This window comes from Paramisgurnus dabryanus, chromosome 23, assembly GCF_030506205.2.
Source record: "Paramisgurnus dabryanus chromosome 23, PD_genome_1.1, whole genome shotgun sequence".
In the NCBI taxonomy this organism is placed as follows: Eukaryota; Metazoa; Chordata; class Actinopteri; order Cypriniformes; family Cobitidae; genus Paramisgurnus; species Paramisgurnus dabryanus.
Window position 1 is genome coordinate 29896538 of NC_133359.1, and position 25041 is coordinate 29921578.

Here is a 25041-nt window from a genome sequence, read left to right on the forward strand (position 1 = left end):
ACTATACTGTATAAATAGAGAGTATTATATTCAGAGCACTAGTAAGCATGCATCTTAAAATATAACATCACTGAATGTTAAATGGGCAAATCAATACATGTCAGTGCAATGGTTTACACAAAAACAAGATCTATCAAGATGACATACTCAGAAGATGAATACAGTATATACTATGGGACATTCAGTGCATTACAGGCATCACATTAAAAACAGGAGAATTATAAAATGTATAAGTGCCTGGTTTTGCAGGTATAGTTCAAGTTGAGTCCTAAACTAAAATGTTTGAGCTGAAATCATCTTGCACTGATATCTGTGCCACTGTCACAAGATGCACACCAGGAATGTTTTCTTCTATAGTCATATTTATAAAAGCTACTTAAATGTCTTAATTGATCTAGGAACCTAATGTAACGGGCCAAAGAATTTGCTATAGCCCAAAACCATAAAACATACTGTATGTAAGGTTTTAGTTGAGCCAATACTAATAAAGTTCTTGTCTGGTTGCCATCTGTTCTTTTATGATTTGCATCAATGTCATACGGGTTTGAAGAACAAGGCACAAAGGAGAATGATAAATATCTAGAGACTACAAGAAGTAAAAAAAACCTGTTTATGATGATCTTTGGATAATTCTTTGGAGAGTATTTGGAGATTATTTAATGGCATAATTTTAAGAACCTTTAATTTTTCAATTATAGATGCATGTCCAACATCCTCTGTAATCGTGAGAAAATGATTTTATCGATAATATGAGAGTAGATACAATTTGATACTATTTAATGTATTTGAAGTGTTTCTGTATGGGAAAACAGTTTCAGAGTTTAGACACTAATAAATAGGAAAATGATCAATCAGCTGCATTTGATTTTTAAATTCTTCATAATTGATTGGAAGGTTTATTTGGTAAAGCAATGTGTAAAGTACTTATAAAGACTAAGATTTAATTAAATATCATTACATGGGTCAAACGTAATCCAGAGCATAAACAGCTGTTAACCCCTTCAGACCAGATTTTTTTTAAATCAGTGTGCCGTAATTTTGATTGGTTGATCAGCATTTTTATTGGTTTGAACCACAAAGAATATGATGTCGATTCTAGTGGACACTATGGAATGTTTTTTTGGTCTTTTTTAAATTAATTAATTAAATTATAAAATAATTAATTAAATTATAAAATAAAAATAAAATTGCAAAATATGTCCCAAATGTGAAAATTAAATGCTAAAATAAAAATTAAAACATTATTTCATTTTCATTTTTAACGTGATGAAGCATTATTCCGGCCAAATTAAAAAAATAAAATTAAATTGATGATTTGACATTTCATTTTCAATATAATCTTGAGTCAAGACTGCCAATATTAAAATAAAAAAACAAGCTTGAAAAGGAATCTGTAAATAAATTTTTCTAAAAGGCTTTTTATTCATGCCCAAGCAATAATAGGGACAAAATTAAAATGTAAAGTTCAGTTTTAATTTTATGTTCTGTTTAAATTATTTTTTTTCATTTTCTTTTTCGTTTTCATTTTCATTTTCAACTTGTTGCAAATTCAATGTTAATCAATGGGTGGCGTTTACTTGCTTAAAAAAAGGGGATTGGCTGAAGCAGCGTTGCCAACTCAGCGACTGTGTTGCTAAAATAGCGACTTTATTGCTACATCTAGCGACTTTAAGGCCCATTTAGACAAACTTAGCGAATGTTTGGATGAATCTTAGCTTCACATCTGTACAGATAGGCTACTGTGTCGCTTGTACTGGCCCACCAGTGCCGGGTGGCGCTGTCCTGGTAAAATGTGCGTCTGGTGTCTCTGTGCATGGAGCTGGGCAGTGTAGGAGCTGACGCGTGGATGGGATTCGCGTACATTGTTTACATTTCAAAGGAGGAACAAACAATAAAAAGTGGCTGGTCCGCTGTTATATATGTGCGTATTTTCACACATCTGGTCCGGTGAGGCGTCAGTTTAACGAGCTGATACACCGACCAGTCACTTACTTTTAAATGAACATTATCTGTTTATTTAGCCTATGTGTTGTCTGTACAAGTATCAGAACTTGCGTCCTCTGTGAAATGTGAGTCTCTCGGAGTCTTCTGTGTACACTGCACTGGACACAACATACAGTTCTTCTGACCATAGCTGAAGCGTGGAAGACGAGCTACGCACATAAGGGCTGTGACGATATCACAGTAATACTGCATCACTGCTGTAATAAGATGCCAGCTGCGGTGATGTCACGGCCGCAACCTTATAAAGCGCGTCATGCCCAAGTGCTCAGATTTCTTGAACTGTACCAACTCACTCCCTGGTTTTAAACCCCTGCGCGAATAACAACATCTCTGCAAGGAAATGTCAGAGCCATGCCCATGAAATTTCATGTGCAAGGAGTCCGAGCCACGCGTAGGGCCTATATTAAGCTTTCTCATTCAAGGAGAAGCACTGTGCTGGTGATGATAATGACAGCATAATAATAATTTAAAACTATAATGGGCAAACATGACAACTATCGTTATGAAGGCAGGAGCGCGTATACTGACAGCACAACTCGTTATTTGGTTGAATGCTGTGCTTATATCTGGAGCTACTGTAAGCGAATTTCTGAAAGCAATGATTGGAGTATCCATAAGTTTTGCGCAGTTATTTACGTAATGATGCAATTGTCGATTTCGTTTTGTATCCACTTTGAGAAAATCTAATTAAACATACTAACAATAATAACATTAAATAATATTTATTTTCTATATCTTTTGAGTTTAATATCAATTATGGAACAGTTTTTGTCATTGTTTGTAACCCATTTTTTGTACAATAAATTATTAAAAGTTGCAACATGTTTGGAGAAGTGTGTTTCTATTCACGGAGAGTTTACCGAAAATGAATGTCTAAAGAAATAGGAATCAGGTTTTGCACAACTCATCAGAAACAATCTTAAACTCTGCATGTTCTTTCTGCAGGTTTTCAGGTTTGTGTTCTATGAAATGTATTGTATAAAATGGGTTATAAACGATGACATAAAAGGTCTATAAATCATAGTATATTCAAAAGATATAAAAAACAAAAGTTAACATATAGAAATACATATTATTTCACATTGTTATTGCTAATATAATTTGTTGTTTTAATAATATGGGGTGGGTTGTTGTGCTAAAAGTCTAACCGCATGATTCTGCTGCTTCTTCACCACGGTAAAATAAAATCCCGTACGGTCACAGCCCTACTCACAAATCAGCGTTACAAATGAGGACCACTTACAAATATGCCACAAAGGCTGAAGGTCTGCTCTGCCAGTGTGCCCGTTGCAAAAGTAAGTGACTGGTCACTGTATGTCCATTTTCATGAAATGCATACAAATAACTCGCAGTGTGATTATAGTGCTATATATACGCCAATTTTGCGAGCATATGATACTCCAGTCCTTAACGGATTTTGGCATAATTATGTATTGCACGATAATCACACTGTGCTATGTGTATGCATTTGAGGAGAATGGCTGACGCCTCACCGGATCAGATGTGTGAAAATACGCACATATATAACAGCGGACCAGCCCCTTTTTTTTGTTTGTTCCTCCTTTCAAATGTAAACAATGAACGCGAATCTCATCCACGCGTCAGCTCCTACACTGCCCAGCTCCATGCACAGAGACACCAGACGCACATTTCAGGACAGCGCCACCCGGCACTCGTGGGCCAGTACAAGCGACACAGTAGCCTATCTGTACAGATGTGAAGCTAAGATTCATCCAAACATTCGCTAAGTTTGTTCAAATGGGCCTAAAAGTCGCTAGATGTAGCAATAAAGTCGCTATTTTAGCAACACAGTCGCTGAGTTGGCAACGCAGCGTTAGCCAATCCCCTTTTTTGAGCAAGTAAATAAACGCCACCCACTGATTAACATTAAATTTGCATACAAGTTGAAAATGAAAATGAAAACGAAAAAGAAAATGAAAACAAATAATTTAAAGAGAACATAAAATTAAAACTGAACTTTACATTTTAATTTTGTCCCTATTATTGCTTGGGTATGAATAAAAACCCTTTTAAAATGTATTTACAGATTCCTTTTCAAGCTTGACTTTTTATTTTAATATTGTCAGTCTTGACTCAAGATTATATTGAAAATGAAATGTCAAATCATCAATTTAATTTTCTTTTTTAATTTGGCCGGAATGATGCTTCATCACGTTAAAAATGAAAATGAAATAATTTAATATAATGTTTTAATTTTTATTTTAGCATTTAATTTTCAAATTTGGGACATACTTTGCGATTTTATTTTTTATTTTATAATTTAAATAATTATTTCATAATTTAATTAATTAATTTAAAAAAGACCAAAAAAACCTTCCATAGACACAGGGTCTAAAGGGTTTAAATAAAATAAATAGTGTTTTGACTAATTTTGATCATTTTATTGCAATCACATACTAAAAACACAATACGTTAAGGATTATTATTGCAATGATTGTGATATATTTGCCAATAAATAATTATTATAAACCTCTCCAATGTAGTTTCTTATCTCTTAACTGTGTTGAGGAGAGGACATGGTTTGACTCCAAAACTATGATGCTGTGATGTGGAATAAATTTGTTGAAACAATGGCAAAAACAAATATGTGCTGTGGTCAAGAAGATATTTGATTGAACCAAAGTAAGTATTTTGGTCTCTGCTATTCTCAACAACTTAAGAATATTAAAATAAAGAGCAAACACTCACGTAACAGCTTTATATGTACTGTGTATTTTATTATACACCAGAGATTTACTGTAACTGAGAGGAGTTAACACGTAGGTTTCCTTTTGTGTGTGTGATTAATAAGGGAAGGGAGGGGAATCTTATGTTTTCCTCACACCAGATGGTTTGTGTTATTTTACAATAGATTCACACCTTATATGATAAAATACTATAAAATAATAATTCACTTTTTTAGATGACTTGTATCACTCTAGTAAGTTATAGTAAGTAACAAATTGATGATTTCAGGTCAGTATCTGGACAATTCTTATCAACTATCTTCAGTTCAATTTTGTAGGACGTTTTACAAAAAATGTACAAAGTAGTTTTACATAAAATATCTTTTATAACACAAAATCTGGATATAAAAGGGAGTATAATGCAGTCAAGGTCTTAGAGCTGCAGTGATGACAGAAATCACTGATGATGATGTAGGATGGGTTTCCTATTTCAGGATGAAATGCCATACACGGACATAAACTCTGTCCAGTTTTATCATAGAGATGTTTCACAAAGGTGAACAGCTTTTATAAAGACAGTCTGCCTGAAAAAAATATAACTATATAACCGTATGATGTATTACATCCATTACAAAGAACAAACAAGTTTTATGCTGTACATGATGTTTATACAGCACTGAATTTGTTGAGTATACAAACCTCTTTATAGTCATTATCATGTCAGTTGTGTGATTGTCTTAAACTTTATCATATGACTTAGCCTATGAGTGTTTAAGGGTTGAGTTTTAACACAGGTCAGAGACAATAGCAGCACAGACAAGAGGTCAAACTTCAGGTCTTCCTGTTGTTGGGTGTAGCTTCCTTTGGTGTGGACATATTGTTACAGCTCTAGGTCAAACTAGACTTCATATCTCATTTAATTTTAAGTTATATCTCTATATGTGCATGTATAGACATTCATTTCAATCAATTAGACATAATGTTAAGTTATGTTCACTATTAGCTTACTGAAATTGTTGATATGATATTGTTTTAAGAAGATAATCAAACCATGCTTACACGCTAATGTACCTCCTCAGTTTTTTCAGAAAAAGCTCATGATCATAAAATTAAATGCTGCCATAACATCCAATAAATCTGCTCCACATCCTTTTATTATTCAAATACCTATACCTGTATGTAGTCAATTTCAATTCAATGTATTTTAAATACGTATTTAATTACTTTAGTGTATTTTGTAATTTGTATTTTGCAGGTGTGAAAAAAAGTAGTTTGTAACAAAATATTTTGAGGGAGTGTATTAAGAGTATTTCAAATGCTGGATGTTTTAAAATAAACATTCATATGTTTTGTATTAATATTATGTTTTTAGAAGCCTTTCCATCCACTTAAAATTCCAATATCTGAATCCTGTGAAACACTTTTGGGATGCAGTAGAATGGTTTGCTACAGTAATTGTAAGTGGTCTTTTATCTTGTTAATGCAATGTTCAAGGTATGTGATGTGATACTGGTATATATTTCTGACAATGTAGAAGTCAGGTCCGATGTAAATAAATTGTGCTCGGAGGAAGGTTCGGGTGCCTCAAACAACCCCCCCCCCCAGGTCCAGATTTTAAGCTTGTTTTTAAGTGTCCTTTAAAATTAAGATGGCCAATACAGGGCTCGACAATATGGATAGCCCCATGGCCCAGGACCGGTGTGAATGATTTGACAAAACTGTCACTTGCCTGAACAGGCCAGTGCATGATCGTCTGTCACGAAAGCTTATAATTTGCATGTGATTTGAAGACTTGCCAAATTAAGTATTCAAGAAAGGACAACACGAAAAAGATTTCAAGCCCAAGCGTTTACACACTCAAAGCCTAATATCAGTGATTTAGACAGGGCACAAATACTGAGTTCATGTTTTCTTGCACTTTTATCAAAATACAATCCAACACGTAAACTGCGATCACAAAATTCTGATTACTTAATTATCCCTAGGATATCAAAAGTGTCTAAAGGTGGTAGATCCTTTTCCTACTTGGCCCCTAAGCTCTGGAATGATTTACCAAAAAATGTTCGAGTATCAGACACAGTTGAGCAATTTAAATCTAAACTTAAGACATTCTTCTTTAACAAAGCATTCACATAACATGTCCAGTAAATGTACTTTTCCCGCAGTAGTTATTTTGTCTAGATTAGAACAAAGCACTCACATACCTCATATGGGTGATTTACTCTTGGCGCAATAGTTAGCCTGTCTGGAACCGAGCTGAATTAAACCACTATAATGTATGACACTTGCATTACATGCGAACGGCCCCTACGCTAATAGAATTCTGTTTTTGTCTCCCTGTCTCGTCCTCGACCCCGAGGACAATGAGACAAACAGACCCAGTTCCTGAAGCTGTGAAGGTCATCGTACCACTGATCTACTGGCTGTCCTTCAACGTGATGCCCAGCCGATGCCTGACCAACGATTACCGGCTGAACCAGTTTAATCCGCTTACCCACTTCCTACCCCTACCGTGTCTATATATATAAATATTAATCTCTCCCTAGGGTTTTTGTCCTTCTAGGAGTTTTTCCCACTGGGTTTTCTGCTAGGGTTTTTTTTAGTCCCAGGGAGAGTCAGCCAACTTTGGCTTAACTTTGCACTTTACTGTATACGTTACATTATTTACACTCGCTTGTATGGTTTATCCTTAGCAGCTATATTCTACTTCTTATACTATCTATTGATTTTCAGTGTTCTCCTCTACATCTACTCATGTAAAGCTGCTTTGCAACAATTAACAATTGTGAAAAGCCCTATATAATAAAATTGAATTGAATTGAATTGAACTTGAACGGACATGCTTACACAAAAAGTGCTGTGTTTATCCATGTTATGTCTTGTGAACAGTTTAGAAATATTTTGTCCTCTAATTTTTGTTGAGAATAAAACATTTTTCAACAGTTTGAACTCTATAAAAAAAAAAATATTTTTAGATTTACTTTTATTTTAAAAAACTCTGAGAAGGCTCTGTAACCTTGATCATCTTGTTACTGTCCTGATTTAAACCATTAATCTGTACTGTAACATATGAAAGCAGAAAAAGAATTTAATTAGAAAAAAAATTGCTTTAGGAATTTACTTATGGTCGAAAACAGCTTTACGGACCTACACACAGAAAACTATCAGTGTTGGACATGTTACAATAAAAAATAGTTACTATTTACTTCTCAGAAATAGTAACTGAGTTAGTGTAACTGTTACATCATTATAAAAGTAACTAATAACCAGGGAATTAACTGTTCATTAAAAAAAGTTAAAATATGTAAAATAACTTGGATGCTCCCAATATTAAATATGTTAAATGAATGAAATGGACACCAAAGAGAAACCACAAATTTTGTGATGGCATGTCATGATGTGAGGTGCCTACTAAAGGTGCTGTCATAGCAAAAACAAAGAACTCCAAGACACTCCGACGTGTTTCGGCAAAACAAGCCTTCGTCAGGGAGTAAACTATACCACTATTCTCTTATCCAAAGAGCACCTCGATTTTTACAGACTTTTACCTATTTTTTTAGTCCGGGCATCACTCCTTTTTTTTTGATATTTGAAAGGTGCTGTCATAGTTTAGAATGCAAATAGAATATCGCTTTGTTACTTTTGTCTCACATTACTTTCACCCTGGTTCTCCCCAGGTCTCTTATGAGCCTCTAACAGGTTTACACATGGGCTAATATATTTGTCTAAGTTACTTTATTTTCCAGTAAACCCCTAAATACAACATCACAAAAATGCTAAAAGTATTCCAATGAACAGAAACCAGTGGTTCACACTTTAAAGTCTTTTAAGTTATTTGGAATCATTTGAACATGACAATTATAACTTGTACACTTCCAACTTAAAATACAAGTGTTACAACCAATTTCAAGGAAGCAACAAAACACAAGGGTGCAAGTTCAAAAATATAATTTATTAATAAAGGGGTTTAAATGTAATCAGATTAAACATAAACATACACCTAACTTAACAGAAAAATTTACTTAAATATAAAGAGGCACAACAAAACAAAAGGTCCAGCCACACTCAAAACCAAGCCAAATAAGAATAAGCCCATGGGCCTGATGTATAAACGTTGCGTACGCACAAAATGGGCATAGAAATATGCGTACGCAATTTTCCACGCACATAACGGGATTTATAAAAAATAAACTTGGCGTAAATAAGTGCGCACCGTACGGATGCTCTCCACTGTGCGTACGCACTCTTTTTGAGCGGAGTGAAAGAACACAAACTCTGTTCTTGTTTTTATACACATTTAGTTTAAATATACTTGTTTCATTCATGAAGATCAGCACTCAAATTGCATCTAGGAGTGCCACCTGCCTATGAGTAGCAAATATTTAACAGATGAAAAGTATTGAAAAGACGAAGCCTCTACAGTGAATGGAGTGCTACACAAATCTGTCATAAGCGCGTCTGCGTGTTTGAAACGCAAGGCTATAAAGAACTACATGAATAAGCTTTTCTTCACTCAACAAACTCTAAAGGCTAATGTTTCGTGTATTAGTCTTTATCATCTTATCATAGACAAAACTGTAAAAAAATTAATAGTTTTAATTTAGTTAAGCCAAATGACAGAAACAAACCCGAATGACTACATTGCTACAATAGACTTTATAACCTGAAAGATGATGAAAAAAAAATGTGATGCACTCGTCTCGGACATTTAATAATTAAAGTTTAGCCTAATATAAAGAGACGTTCTTACAATGCGGGTTTATATAAGAAAAACACTAACAAGTATTTAAACTCATTGGTTTTTATATTCTGGTTTCATCTGCTTACATATAAATATGCTTTTTTAAGGTTTGTACTGAACTTTTCGTTTGTAGCTACTGAACTTTTTTTTATCTTAATGCCTTATGGCAGCGCCGCTTGTCTTTATGTTTTATTATGGGAAACGCGAAACTTTTATGTGCTGGGCTCGTCTACTTGCCTATAGCAGCCTATTCTCTATAAGGTATGTAATATTGCAGTCTTAATGCATTAAGTCGCCTTCAATGGTATAATTGATGCACTTGCCGCCTGAGATAAAGACGAACATGACCCGAAACGATCTCCACCATCCGCTGGTAAAAAACATTTAATCTCCCTCTGAGTTTGTTTTCCATTAAAATGTTATGAATATAATGACACCTGTCTGGCCATATGTGAAACCACTATCAACTTTGACAATGCCAGTGTTTAAACACTGTTTTTTTTTATTTCATTAAAACCATAAGCCTAAAAAAATAATTTCTCTTGCCAAAAGTATATTTTAAATATATGCTAAATAAGTTAATTTTATAAAGTGTATTTTTTAAGTTGAAACTATTTCATTTTAATCTTTTTAAAACTGTTTTGTTCACAGGTTCGTAACATAAAGTTTTTCTTCCAATGCGACGTGAATATATTTCCTAGAATTAAAATATATGAAGGGCTAAATATATTTTTTAATGCTTTAAAATGTATTTACTTGTGAAAAATATATTTTTGTAAACATATTTCAAAATATATTTCAGCAAATATATATTTTGGCATTTTTTTATTATTTTGAATTTAAAAATATATTTTTACAGTATTTTCCTTGCGTTTTATACCGTTAATCCATATTAAAATGATATGCAGACCCCATTATGCCTATTAAAACTAGGGGTTGTACGCTCCATATATGGTTGTTTCGGGGAGGAGATGGGGGCGGGACGCACGTACGCACAATCTTCCACTCACTGGAATTTATGAATGGAATTTTGCGCAGTTTCTGGAGTATGCATGGTTTTATAAATCTGAAAACTTTTGTGCGTACGCAAATTCTGCCTTATGTGCGTACGCACACTTTAAGGATGGAATCTAAGCAAAGTTTTATACATGAGGCCCCAGGTGTGAGGATCCAGATCTCTTAAGTAGCCAACGGGAAATTGGAAACAGGTGGATCCAGTTAACCTATAAAAAGAAAAGGTAAACAGAACAAAAACTACCTCGTAACACCTCCCCCCTTAAAAGGGAGAGGCAAATAGACTCTATCATATTTAACCGGGGCATAATATGCTCCATTCATACCTACCCGCCACTAGGGGGCACTCGTGTTTATGTGATGCATAGTAGAGTGCAGTGCACACAGTGAAAGAGTGTACTACATGTGTGTGTTGTGCTTGTTCATAGCTGTCTGTAGCTGAGCACATGAGCAGTTGTGCATAAGATTAGAAGCAAACATCAGCCTTTCTTAAGGAAGGGTGGAAAGTCCTGCTTGTGTTTTGCTTACCATCTTGTGCATCACGTATTTGGTGTCTGTCTGCAAGATATTTCCAGGTGGATATACACATATCTAATGTGGTGGAGATTGAGCGTGAGTGTTTATTTAAAGAGTTTAATTTGAGTTGCATGTTTTATTATAATAATCGAGTATTTGTGGAAAAATAACCATCCATTTTCTCTTTGACTGAATTATATTAGAGGGGAGAACAGATACACGTGTGTCAGCGCCTCGTTTCATGTGACAGCGTGTCACAGTGTTGGGAGTAACGCATTACAAAATATAATATATTACAGTAATATATTAGTTTTTTCTGTAACGCAGTAATATAACGCATTACTAATAAAATTTTGGTAATATTTTACTCGTTACAGTCTTAGTAACGAGCGCGTTACAACAATGCATTTCAAAAATAGACGTGTTATTTTAATTTTTGACCAATGCGCGCGACCAGCATCCACACAGGAAAAAGCTGCGGGTAAAATAGTAATGGCTGCGTCCCAAACAGCATACTTCCATACTATATAGTAGGCGAAAAGCACTACTTCTCGTACTCTTTGCCTACTATATAGTATGGAAGTAGGCGGTTTGGGACGCAGCGTATGTCTGTTTCCAGGTGCTGTATGCAGCATGTTAATTTTTACTTTAATTTTGTATTTGACGCGTTTCTTAAAGAGCCGAATCTGGGAAGTCCGCGGCTGTATAAGCATTGACTAAAGTGGTCGCAATCCGGTCCGGTAGCGCCGCATACGCAAAATTCTGCGAATGAGAGCACTAAGTAAAAGCAACAGAAAGTTTCTATCGGTCTCCTGTGCTGCTTGAACCTCAGAAGTAAAGAGACTTTTAGAAATCTTGCCAGTAAAATCCATTTCACCACACCAGCAATGACAAGGTAAGCTAACGTTGCTATGGTTACAGCCCATATACATAATAGTTTGCTAGGCTATTCCTATGCTATCTACAGTTTTATTACAAACAGCAACCTAAACTACAACATAACATTAATGTAGACTTAAACATGAATATTTAAATAGTACATTTAAACATCACTTTTTAAAGTTTTTACCAGCCTTTGTATGGGAGCCTATATTCATTGTTTGGCAAAAAGCAGTCTTCCTCTGTTTGTCTGTGTTATATATGTTAGCCTACATGTAATCCTTATATTGTACTGAAATGAGCTGTTTTCCTTGAGGCCTGATCCTCCAATAGCACTTTTGATAAGTTGTGTCAACCCAGTGCATGCCAGGTTTGTGCTGTGAATCTGAATTAAAAGTGAATTAAAGAATAGAAATGAAAAGAGGTTGCGTGTCTTGCCATGTTATTAGTCTATAGGTTGCATTATAGTGGGCTCTAGCTTTATTGTGTTTGGTATGTGTTGTGTACCATCATTTACCAGACTTTTACCAGATCATTTGTCCATGTTTATGACTCTTACAGTCATTGTTACTGTTTTTTGCCATAAGTCTTCACTGTGCCTATTCAAAGCTCGAGGGCCAACACATAACTTTTAGATTTATAAGCATCAATAAACTACATTTTAACATTTTATAATGCCTAGTCATACTTCTGTTATTTTGATGAAAGTAACTCAAAAGTAACGCAAAAGTAGTGTAACTCATTACAGTTCAGAGTCAGTAATATTGTAATGTAACTAATTACTTTCAAATGACAGTAATTTGTAATATATAATGTGTTACACTTTGGAAGTAACTTGCCTAACACCGATCACAGGTGAGTAAACACCGCACACGAGACATGGAGGAAACAGTGTGTTTGCCTACCATTACATAAGCAGGATTAACCCCCATCTAGTGGTGAAATTGTATTTTGCATTCAAACGAATAGTGCTCTCTAGCGCCTCGCTTTTCCAAATGCGTATTGCAACTACGGTAGCCGTTATGTACTCACTGATCTCCTTGCCCATTTCAGCTGGTTCACGTGTTCTGAATGAAAACGTGTTGTGGAAACGCGTTGGTAGGCTAGTGCTTTTTGTCCCTCTCTACTATTATAGTTTATGAATACGGCGGAACGACATGGAAGCCTCCTTGGACTTAACCATTCAATGTAAGTAAAGAGAAGAAATTCTAAGCTTACAAAGAAAAGTCAGATTTCTGGCAGAGGTCGTTTGACACCAACGAGGACATAATGAATAAAGACATTGATTTTGATTAATAAAACACTTCAAATTCTACTTACAGTCCCTTTAAATGTCCTTGCATGTTTGTTTTGATTCATCGCTGTGCTGTACGTGAACTTGCACCGTATTACATTTTCTAAAATCAAGTGTATACAAATGTTTCCAGTAACGGTTGTGAGGGACTCCTGCTGCTCTAGTAGAAACTGTAAGTTCACCTATTTTCAGCAAATATTATAACAAGGAAAAACTCAATAATGCAGCCAGGGCAAACAAAACTTCACAGGGAGTGTGTGTGTGTGTGTGTGTGTGTGAGTCCCAGGTTATGTAGGCCCAATAATGCGGAACAGGTGAATTTGGGTGAATGGGAGCTTTGAACAACGGGGGTGTTAACCCTGACATCCATAACAATTATCATCACACATGGACAAACCTATATTGCCCATGTTAAGCCCATGCCCACATGATGCTGCCTAGATAGGACCGATGTGGGTCCCATATCAGTGTTGCCTAGGGAGATATTACTTTTTGGTCCAATAAGTAATATAGGGCAACAACCTATAAGCAGAAAATGATGATATACAATTAAAATCTGTATTGTAACCTTAGTCATTACAGTTAAAGACTTTGGAGTAATGTAAGACAATTATCTGCCTTTTTGAAAATCACATCCCACTTGCTGTGGAATTGCTAACCTTTATTGTTACCCAAGTTCTACACTATCTACACTGACTATCTATTAAGTTACATATTGATCACAAGTTACTGTTACTTACAAAGCTTTAAAGGGTTTAACTCTTGTGTATTTAACAGAACTTCTTTCACGCTACAGAACAGAACAATCCATCACATTTTAAGGATCACGAAACTCAGGACTTTTGACAACATATAAACCAACATATTAAAAAGCATGTATTCTGCCATTGCTAAAAGTGTGATTGTAATTTATTTTTTCATACACACTAAAACATATTGATGCATTGACTGAACTAATATGTGAATGTAACATATCCACTGAGAGGCAAGCGAGTTGTGAATCCAAGTGCAGTTTATTTAACATAAAATAAGAACAAATACAAACGTATGGCATTTCACCACCAGTAAAGACATTACATTTACAAACAAACAAAGCAGGACCGTGACAGTTAATTATTTACGTATTAACAGCTTTACAGATGTACACCCTAGTAAAAAATAAATATACTAAAATATATTTAAATGCATTTATTTTATGCTAAGTATACTGCAAATACATTAACACATCTATGTACTAAATGAAAATACCCCATAATTGTACTAATTTCATGCTTTCTTCAAATGCAAGCAGAGTAACTTTGTGCACTAAAAATAAGTTGTAAAGTAGTGCAGCTTTTGCACATGCCATTATGGGAGGTATCACTTTAAGTTGAATTACAGTGTGCTTTGAGAAAGTATACTGATTAGTTTCTTGTTTCTATCTACAACATTGTTTGAAACTATATAAAAACTTGGCGTGTCTTTACCAAAATATTTGTCATAATACAAGTACTTTTTTGAGCTTGAAGAACAATTATTTTATTTAACAGAAAAGTTTCATATACACATATTTATCATACAGTATATAACTCCTTACAACAAAGGTACTGTACTAATGGAAACAAAAATGTATCATTGAAACTATATTTTAACATTTTCAACATTTTTTTACAATAATGACACTAAATTGACATGTATATCTCTCATTTCATTAAGTTTGTACATGAAAAAATACTGCATAAACACTTAGATATCAGCCTAAGTCAGGAAATGCTATTAATCCCTTTTAATAGTTTGGCATTGTGATAACATATATTTTGTCTTTTGACCTGATCATAATACATTTTCTTTGGAGTGAGTAAGGATGGATAGCAAATATATTGTTTGTGTCATGCACTTCAGTTACAAATGAAGAGGATCTTTGTTTAAGTTAAGTTGAACATCTTTGCAAAGTTTATTTACAATTCTCACAAGCTCTTTAACTAAAACACAAGAGATATGTGTCTTGGAGGTATCCAATTTAAAAGCCACAAGACTCATGATTTTACAGAGGGTTCCATCTTCCAACTGAACAACTGAGTTGTTTCCTTTCGTAAGTGTGGTGTTATTGTAAGAATGGTAAACAACACCTTTAGAAATAAACCATTTGTAAAATAACTCTGATTGAACTGTCACATTACAGTTTTTCTCGATTGCTAAAACACTATAACCAGGCTTTTGAACTAAAATTTCAAAACCATAACGCCATTTTTCAAAAAGCACAATAATTTTGCTGAACTATAAACACTACTCCCCTGCTTTAACACATGAGTCAGATTTGGTGAACTTATACTTCAAAACTCTACACACAAATCCCTACATTTCTTAGTGCTTACACCATCTGATCATATGGAAAGCACTAGCATTCAATACAGTGAAGTGACTCAAATTAGGCTTTACTCATTGCTCAGCCGCCCTCATAGTCATACCATGGACAAGGACATGGTCAGCTAGAGGGGCTCGAATTTCATCTGAGACTGCTTGTCACCTTGCCCTACTTCTCCCTCCTCTTCTTTTACCACGTCCTCTTCCTCTCCCTCCTCCTTCACCATGTCCTCTTCCTCCTTTTTCACCACGTCATCCTCCTCTTCCTCCTCCTTCACCATGTCCTCTTCCTCCTCTTTCACCACCTCCTCCTCTTCCTACTCCTTCACCATGTCCTCTTCCTCCTCCTTCACAACATCTTCCTCCTTTCCCTCCTCTTCTGCTCCTCCTCTCCCTCCTCCTCCTTCTCAACCTATTTCTTCATCATGTCTTCTCCCTCCTCCTTCACTATGTCCTCTTCCTCCTCCTTCACCACATCCTCCTTCTTTCCCTCTGCCTCCCCCTCTTCCTCTCCCTCCTCGTCTTCCTCCTCATACTCTTCCTCCACCTATTCCTTAATTTCTCTGTGGATCCATTGTTCCAAAGCTCAGTGAACTGATTCAGGCCCTTTTATCTATCTATTGAAGGATCTGATTGATGTGTGTTCAATTTTGACTCTTAGTGTTTCCACCTTGGTAATTGTTCAGCAAAATGATTGTGCTTCTTGAAAAATGACGTTATGGTTTTGAAATTTTAGTTCAAAAGGCTGGTTATAGTGTTTAAGCAATAGAGAAAAACTGTAATAGTAAGCAGCTCTTTATTAACAATACTGTTTTTTGTGCCTATATACCAGTCTTTGTCATGGTCTAGCCAGAGAGAGGCAAGTTGTCTTGTTGTGCCAAGGCAGACACTATGTTGGTATTCGGTTTTCACTGCAATTGTATGGTGGCGCAGTTGGTAAAGACAGTACCTCTGTACGGGAGGGACCCGGGGTTCAAATCCAGACAAGCACAAGATTTGTATACAAAGTGGTTTGTATGAAGTGTCAGTGTAAAGCAAATGTTCAATCCTGGTGTATAAATCACTGTAATTAGATTATGAAGAAATACTAATATTTTTTCAGTGCTCTCAAGGTACTATTAAACAGAAGTCCTAGCCTGCATGAAGTGTATTTTAATGACACTTTAAGTTCAATTAAATTGCACTTTAAGCACATTTTAATATTACCTAAAATACACTAGAAGACTGAGTTGAAGGTACTTCCAATGTCATTGCAAGCAATTTTAAGTATGTCTTAAGCATACTACATCTCTCTCAAAGTTTTATTACAATACAATTTTATTATGGTTCAAATGTGTTTGAATGTCACTATTAGTAAAATACTAGTATGGCCTCAGTTTATTATAAGTATAACATAAGTGTAATTAAAATGTAATTTAGTTGCAATTGTAATGTTATCAAAATAAATTTCAAGTGCACATTGAATGTTCTGTTCTGTATATTGTCCAAAATTAGGGTAGATACTTAAGTTGTACTTAAGTATACTTTGAATAGTTCCACTTTAGCACAAAAAAGTATATTTAACACAATTTAAGTTGGACCCCAGCACTACTTTCACACAACTAAAGTGCATTAAGTACAAAATTAGTTGTTCCAATTTAGCAGACTTGAAGTATACCAAAATATACACTCTAAAAAAACAAACGGTGCTATATAGCACCAAAACAATTGCTTTGGATCGTAACGATAGAAGAACCATTTTAGTGCCATATAGCACCGGTGAAGAACCAGTGAAGCACCAGTGAAGCACCAGTGAAGCACCAGTGTAGAACCATATAGGGGCCATATAGCACCACATATGGTTCTACATAGCACTATATGGTTCTACACAGGTGCTTCACTGGTGCTTCACTGGTTCTTCACTGGTGCTATATGGCACTAAAAATGGTTCTTCTATCGTTACGATCCAAAGCAACTGTTTTGGTGCTATATAGCACCGTTTGTTTTTTAGAGTGTAGTGTTCAACAAATACATTTAGTTATACTAAAGTACATGTGAATAAATTGTACTTAAGTATACTATTTTTTCACTAGGGCAGATTTGTATTTATTCTTCTTATTCATTATTATTAAAATTGCATGCATTGGCATTTCTTACTCATATTAATGGCATGTTTTCAGTCATATTTTGACTTAATTAAGACAGTTTACTAATTGACCTAATGAAATGTTAAAGACTTTCAGAGAATTACACAATATTAAACAAGACAACACTTTAACATTTCATTAGGCAAATGAGTAAACTGTCTTAATTAAGTCAAAATATGACTGAAAACATGTAATTAATATGAGTAAGAAATGCCAATGCCTGCGATTTTAATAATAATGAATAAGAATACACAATTACGTATTAACAGCTTTACAGACATACAGATTTGTATGTATTCTTATTCATTATTATTAAAATCGCAGGCATTGGCATTTTTTATTTTTTTAATTCACTGTAATCCACATCTTTAAAAGTCATACAATTACGAGGAACAGATCCAAATATATCCCTTTATCCAGTGATCTTGATCCCAGCCAGGCACGTGCACAAGTAGGGCTCAACCTGTTACACCCCAAAGTGTTTTATTTATTTATTTTCTTCAATAAATCAATGTTATGTTTATGTCTGTCTGTCTGTCTGTTTTACCAATATATAGTAGTCAACATTTGAAGTGGATCAAAAACATTCAACAAATTTGTCCTAAAACAAGAACGGGTATTGGATATTGGTTTTAAGAAAACTTTAAGAAAAGGATTTGATCCACTTCAAATGTTGACTAGTGTATTTAGCCAATAAAAACTTGTGACAAAATCTTTCTGGATCTGCTCATACTGTCATTCAAACCTTCTTAACTCTGCCCCCTGAGTGCATCGAATTGAAGTTTTACAGCAGCGCGCTGAACGTTTTGCAACTGTACAGTAAATAAATATCTTGTTGTTTGAGTACCACATTGTCTCTTTACGGAAGAAACACTAGTATGTCTATAACGGCTCATATTTTATGAATTTGAGTCCTGAGACCGGACTGGCTGCGGAGAGAGAGGCAGGAGGCTAACATTTTGACCTTTGCCAGCTATAAGTTAGTCATAGCCAATACCCTACAAATAGCCTTAAATAGCTTGTGCATAGTATTACATATTTTATAAATTGGGACGGGCAGAAATGCAATATGATATTTCTGCCCGCCCGGAGGCTGCAGTTTAAAGACCGCAGCTCTAGGACCCTACTTTTTTGTGACAGCGCCACCTGCCAAGCTGGATGATATAGCAGCGGCTTTAGTTTCAGGTCCGCTGTCTAGGACCACACTCTAAAAACAAACAGTGCTATATAGCACCAAAAGTGGTTCTTTTCTCGTAATCATAGAAGAACCATTTTTAGTGCCGTATAGCACCTGTGAAGCACCTGTGTAGAACCATATAGTGCTATGAAGAACCATATGTGGTGCTATAGTGGTGCTATATGGCCCCTATATGGTTCTACACAGGTGCTTCACCGGTGCTATATGGCACTTAAAATTGTTCTTCTATGATTACGAGCAAAGAACCACTTTTTGGTGCTATATAGCACCATTTGTTTTTAGAGTGCAGTGTTGGGAATGTTACTTTTAAAAAAGTAATTAGTTATAGGTACTAATTAATTCTCACAAATAGTAACTGAGTTAGTAACTGCGTTACATCATTATAAAATAAACTATTTACCAGGAAATGTAATTATCGCAAATTCTAATATTTCAACTTGGATGCCCCCAATTAAATATGTTTAATGAATTAGTAATGGATACTTAAGAGAAACCACTAATTTTGTGGCAGCATGTGATGATGTGAGGTGATTTATTAGATCAGAATTACTTGTAAAGACTGGTAGATTTGTCCTAGTCGCTTTTTTTAAATAAAGTTGCCAAGGGGATCAAGAAAGTTGCTAAATCTAACGACAAAGTCACCAAGTTTTTTTTACACTGCTTGGACTGTGCGTGGTTGTGTGTAAACTCTGCCTCTGGTTGGCTAAATTAAGCCAATCATCATCAGCTATGCGGTTGTCCCACCCCCTGAAAGCACACTAGAGAAAAACATTGCCTGTCTGGCTGAGAGAGAGAAAGCCTATAAATCGCTTCAGTGAGATCAATTATTTTTAAACATTAAACATATTTAAAATTATAGTAACACGCAGCATTTTACTTTCAGTAACGGTAACAGCGTATAAAGGGGAAACAGTAATTTATTTGATTACTCCTTACTGAAAAAGTAACACTGTTAGTAACGCTGTTTATTTATAACGCCGTTATTCCAATCACTGTCTAGGACCCTGGTGGTTTAATTTGTAGTAATGTTTTAGTAACAAGATATTAATCTCAGTAGTATTCTTAATAATTTTTATTAAGTAAATATTAATTTAAACATGAATTTACACATATGTGGAGTACCTTAAAAGTCTTAATTTCTTGAATTCTACTTTATATTAACCTTTGTAACATTAACTAAGCTCATTATCAGGATAATATCATTTTTGCAATAATTTTTTATCATTTTTTAATGCACATTTTAACTTCAATTGCATCTTATAAGGGAACGTTGAAACGTTTACCTTCATGGATAACTGCATGAAATGGCTCTCTTTTACAGGAAGTAAAAGTCTTTGTAGCATGTGGTGCAGCTCTTCAATTCGGGCAATGATCTCCCTCTCTTTTTGGATTGTTATATGATCTTGAAAAATAAATAGTCTAATTATATGAATATTTTGAGAAAATATTCCTAGTGTATTTTTTAATCATCTGTCCTACAATGAGCCTAACCAAATACATAAAATCACTTCATATTGGCCATGCAGAACATGAAAGAAACTAACACATGATAACCTTGGATTGTATGTGGTATAGTCCTGCAGATTAGGCCAAATTGTAACAAACTATTAAAACTGCCAAATGTCTTTGCAAAACAATGCCAAAACGACAGGCTAACACACAGTGCAACCAGGTAGTCTTATGCAGTTAGCAGTTCTATGATAACTGCATAAAACGGTTAAAGGGGAAATTATACAGAAATCTTATCAAAGGTTTGTAAATGTTTACATTTTGTAGCTGTAAAAACTTAATAATGCTATGATTAAATTGCAAATATGTCTACAATGTACGCTTCAGCATCTATTTAAACCTACAAAAAAGTATGTTTTGTGTTTTTGGAAGTTACGTATTATTACTACGTATTATAAGTGAGACCAGACTGTTCATGCAGTGCGCCATGTGGTTTTAAGTAAATGTAAACAATCTGCAAAAGCTACAAAGCTGAAAGTGAATCTTATTAACTACAAGTGAAGAGCCTAAAACACTTTCAAGAAATCACTGTCTATTGACTTCTCATCTTTGTTGTGAAACTAAAGCATATAAAGCATAATGTTGGTTTGTCAGCAGACTTTAACCAAACCAAATATTAAGGCAATAGCAATTCAGTTTAAGAGAAGGCAATGGTTTGCGTGTAGATCTGTGTACTGTCTCTATCCTCACACCACTGAATAGAAGGAAATGGTGGTCAGTGACTTTTCCTTCCCGTGAATGAGAATTTCCTCCTGTGCACTCAAAAACTCTCATGTGAACTCACAGAAACCTCAAACCACTAACATGGAAACACTATTTTTCATTATATTAACACTGGAGTGCTTTTCTGCATTAAGTGAGTATTATTTATATTAATATTGGGGGGTTTATTCTCTTTGGGGTTGTTGAAGGTATTGGTTAAGGAAAATCATCTTGAGAATGTTTAGTATGAGGTTCAGATTAGTTGAACAAATGTATAATGATTATCCCTAAAAAACATAGTTATACATTTACTGTTACTTTATCAGTGTTTTTGTTGTATTATACCACACCTCATTAATATACCATAAATTGTTACATTTGTCATTAAACCTGATGTAGTTTTGTGTTCGTAAAAGATTGTCACAAAAACTTTCCTCCACCTTTTGTCAATTAAATGTTGGTATAAAATTAAGTCTATCTCATATGATGAGACATCAGGAACAATGTGTTTATTATAGACGTATGTCCTCATGGTCAAGTTGTCTGACTGTGTAACTTTTTTATTACTATTAAAATGAAACTAATGTTTTATGTTTTTAGGTGGGTTTCTGATCACTCACACTAATAAGGGTTTATGTCTGAGCACAGACAAAGATGTTATAGTCCTGAAGAGATGTGATGTGAATAATCTTTATCAACACTGGAGCTGGACGAACACAATGAGACTCAATCATACAAACATGTCCAGATGCCTTTGGGCTGATCAGAGCAGCTCTGTACCGCGGCACGCTCGCCTGGTCAAACTCAATGACTGTTATACTGCACCTGCCTGGAAATGCTATGATAGTAGTGGGATCTTTGGGTTAGCAGAGACGCCATTGTTCCTGAAAAAACAGGGCGTACGAGTCGTTGTTCGCTATGAGCAAAGATATTCAAACTGGTCAATGATCACAGTGGATTCAGAGGGGAGATCGAAGATCACATCTTTATGTCCGGACAAAGGTCAGATGTCTTTCTTTTTCAAAAAAACCTAAGGAATGTTTACTTTTCACTTCTATTGACAATTTGGGTGGTTTTTAACAACTTTATTTAATGCTAACTTTATTTAAGTTAAAAAAATCTAATTTATTTAGTTTAAATAGGTCTATTGTTATTTATTTATGTTTAGTTTTGGCACTTGGCATGTTGCTAACAAAATACTTATTGAGGGCTACTTTTATTCAGTATAGACTAAATTATAAATAAACTATTTCTACTTTGTTAAAGTAACTTTATTATGTTTGTTTCAACCTCCAAATTAAGATGAGAGAAGAAAAAGGCCCTAACAATGTTTAGTATTCTGTTCTTTTGGCATGTAAAAGAGTTTTTTTTGTTATATTTGTTGGTTTTTAAAGAACTAAATTTTCTTTACCTTTTGACATACAAGAGGTCATTGTCCTATAAAAACATCCTTTAAAGGGACTGTCACCCAAAAATGAAAATTCTGTCATTTACTCAGCCTCATGTTGTTACCAACTGTATAAATTTTGTTGTTTTGATAAACACAAAGGAAGATATTTTGAGAAATGTTTGTTACCAAACCGTTCGTGGACCCCATTCATTTCTATAGTGTGAATAAAGAGTACTATGGAAGTAAATGGGGTCCACGAACAGTTTGGTTACACACATTTCTTAAAATATCTTCCTTTGTGTTTATCAAAACAATGAAATTTATACAGGTTTATAACAACATGAGGCTGAGTAAATGATGAAAGAATTTTCATTTTGGGGTGAACTTTAACTTTTTAACTCCAAACATTCTTGTGATTCTAAAATGGGTCCAAGTTGACATGTTCTCTTTTATTCTGGAGGGCAAAGGCAGTGACTGTAACATCAAGGGTATTTTATAGTATTAAACATGTATTTATAAAGATTTCATCAGGCTCCAGAAACATTTAAAAAAGAACACAAAGAGTGACCTTCTCAACTACCATAGTTGCAACTCCTGCGTCATTAGAAGAGGGTGTTCAACGCATCACTGTTTCTATTTAAAAAACCTTGTACAATGTTTTGTCAGGGGGCTGAACGCAGCCCTGCTTACAGTACATCACTGCCCGTTTAGCCTCTCCATGTCATGAAAAACCTCTGTGGTTAATTAAAGTTCCAGTTAATCTAATTTATTTCTTTAAATTAAATCAAAGGGGAGAGAAATTTGCTTTTAGCAAAGTAATAGCCTACTATATGGATTTTTTAATCAGATAACATAAATGAATTTAGCATTAAATGAGAACATATTCACAGTTATAATTGAACATGATCTTCTTTCAACAGATCCACCAAGTGTTACAACAATCAAATCCACAGGATATAACACTACATTAACAGTGCCTGTCATAACTCATCACAGTGAAGCGGTCAGAAGCAGGACTAAACGAACTGGTACTACTGGTTTAGGTGAACTGATAACAGTTACTGTTAAGACAGATCTAAAAGAAAGATCCACTCAAACACATAAAACATATGAAATGAGTGATGTTACAGATATGTCCTCCGCTCTTATGGTTACAAAAACCCAACATGCACCACAGAATTTCACCCAAAACAAAAGCTCCCCGACAGTGTCCACCACAGATATTTTGGAGTATACTCAGGACCCTGTCATTTCTCAGACCAGATTAATACTTTCCACAATGGATGCTAAGCATTCAGTTTCTTCTAATGTTACATCTGTAACTCAGACTGCTTTAGATTCTCATACAGGACTCTCTGAAGATCACAGCATCATCACTCATGTAGATCTCACAATGACTGAGAGTTCAACCAGCAGTTTAACTGTATCAAACACTGATGGGATGTGGACAAACGCTTCGACCAAAACATCGGCTTTAACTAAAACCAACAAAGACGTTCAGACTGTGTTGCCATTTAAAACCACGGGCTCTGTAACGACAAGAACAACTCGAGCGATAACTGAAGTTCTTTCTGATACGCCTAAATCAACTCCAAAAACAAACACTTATTCTTCCAAAACTACAGGAAGTACAATGACAACCACTACAGCCCCTTATACATCTACACCTGCCACAGACATGGAAACATTTACATCAGTAATTACCACAGCTACCGTGAGTCCAACCACAAGTCCAACCACAACACATACAACCACTATTATCAGCAGTTCTGCTCCTCTCAGGACAACAACCCCTCCACCAACTACAACTACTTACACAACAACGGTAAGAAATATTTTCACACAATTATAGTTTACTCGGATACTCTGGTTTACTCCCACAGTCCAAAGACATGCCGGTTTGGTGAACTGGAGATGCCAAATTGCCCTTCCCCCAAATGTGTGTATAAATCAACTTGTGTTGATTAACCTGCATATAGATTTACTGGTTTTCTTTTCACCAGTTGTTCAAGAGATCAGCATTGGGATTGCTGGTGGAGATAAAGCAATAAAATCCCCAGGTAGTGCTGATAACCAGGAATCAACCTCTATATCTTCCTCTCCCAAATTCCAAATCACTTAGGGTCTACTGAATCTATGTAATCCATTGTATGTTGTGATGCTACTAAGGTTTCATCTTCATGTTTGGTGTCATTTTAAAGGTCATTGTGCAACTGGTTAAAAGGTCGTATTTCTATAAGTCTAAGAGAAAGTGTACCAACGTTTGGAATTTAAGGCATAATCTGCACTCTTGCTTGAGGTGTGTCCTCCTGAGGAGATCTATATTACAGATGGTTAACAATCCCATTTGGTGCCACTTCAGGTCTTGAGAACCTGTCCAACCAAATCCTGATTTGGGACTTTTTTGATTCTTTGTCTCTTCTGTGTATATAAGGTGGCTAGGAAAGAGACTCAGGGAAGAGAAGCTTTATTTCCCACACAACTTGTACAGGTAGAAATCATGACTGTCATTTGCTCTATGTTTAGGTGTTATTTAAATGAACTGCTAGAACATTTGACTAATAAAGCCACAATCATGGATTTAAATCTCTGGGAAGACCTGGGCTGATAACAATACCCCAAATTCACTATTAAGTTG

The 25041-nt window shown here is 35.0% G+C and overlaps 1 protein-coding gene across 1 annotated transcript in view; it reads left to right on the plus strand.

Moving 5' to 3' along the window:
* The first annotated feature begins 21027 nt into the window (after positions 1–21027).
* LOC135788074 (receptor-type tyrosine-protein phosphatase beta-like) overlaps positions 21028–25041 on the plus strand; it is a 34565-nt gene continuing 30551 nt past the window's right edge. The window contains exons 1-3 of the mRNA XM_065297974.2: positions 21028–21167; positions 21614–22015; positions 23324–24228. Of these exons, the coding sequence (XP_065154046.2) occupies positions 21050–21167; positions 21614–22015; positions 23324–24228 (1425 nt within the window). The 5' untranslated portion in view covers positions 21028–21049. The remainder of the gene's footprint in view (positions 21168–21613; positions 22016–23323; positions 24229–25041) is intronic.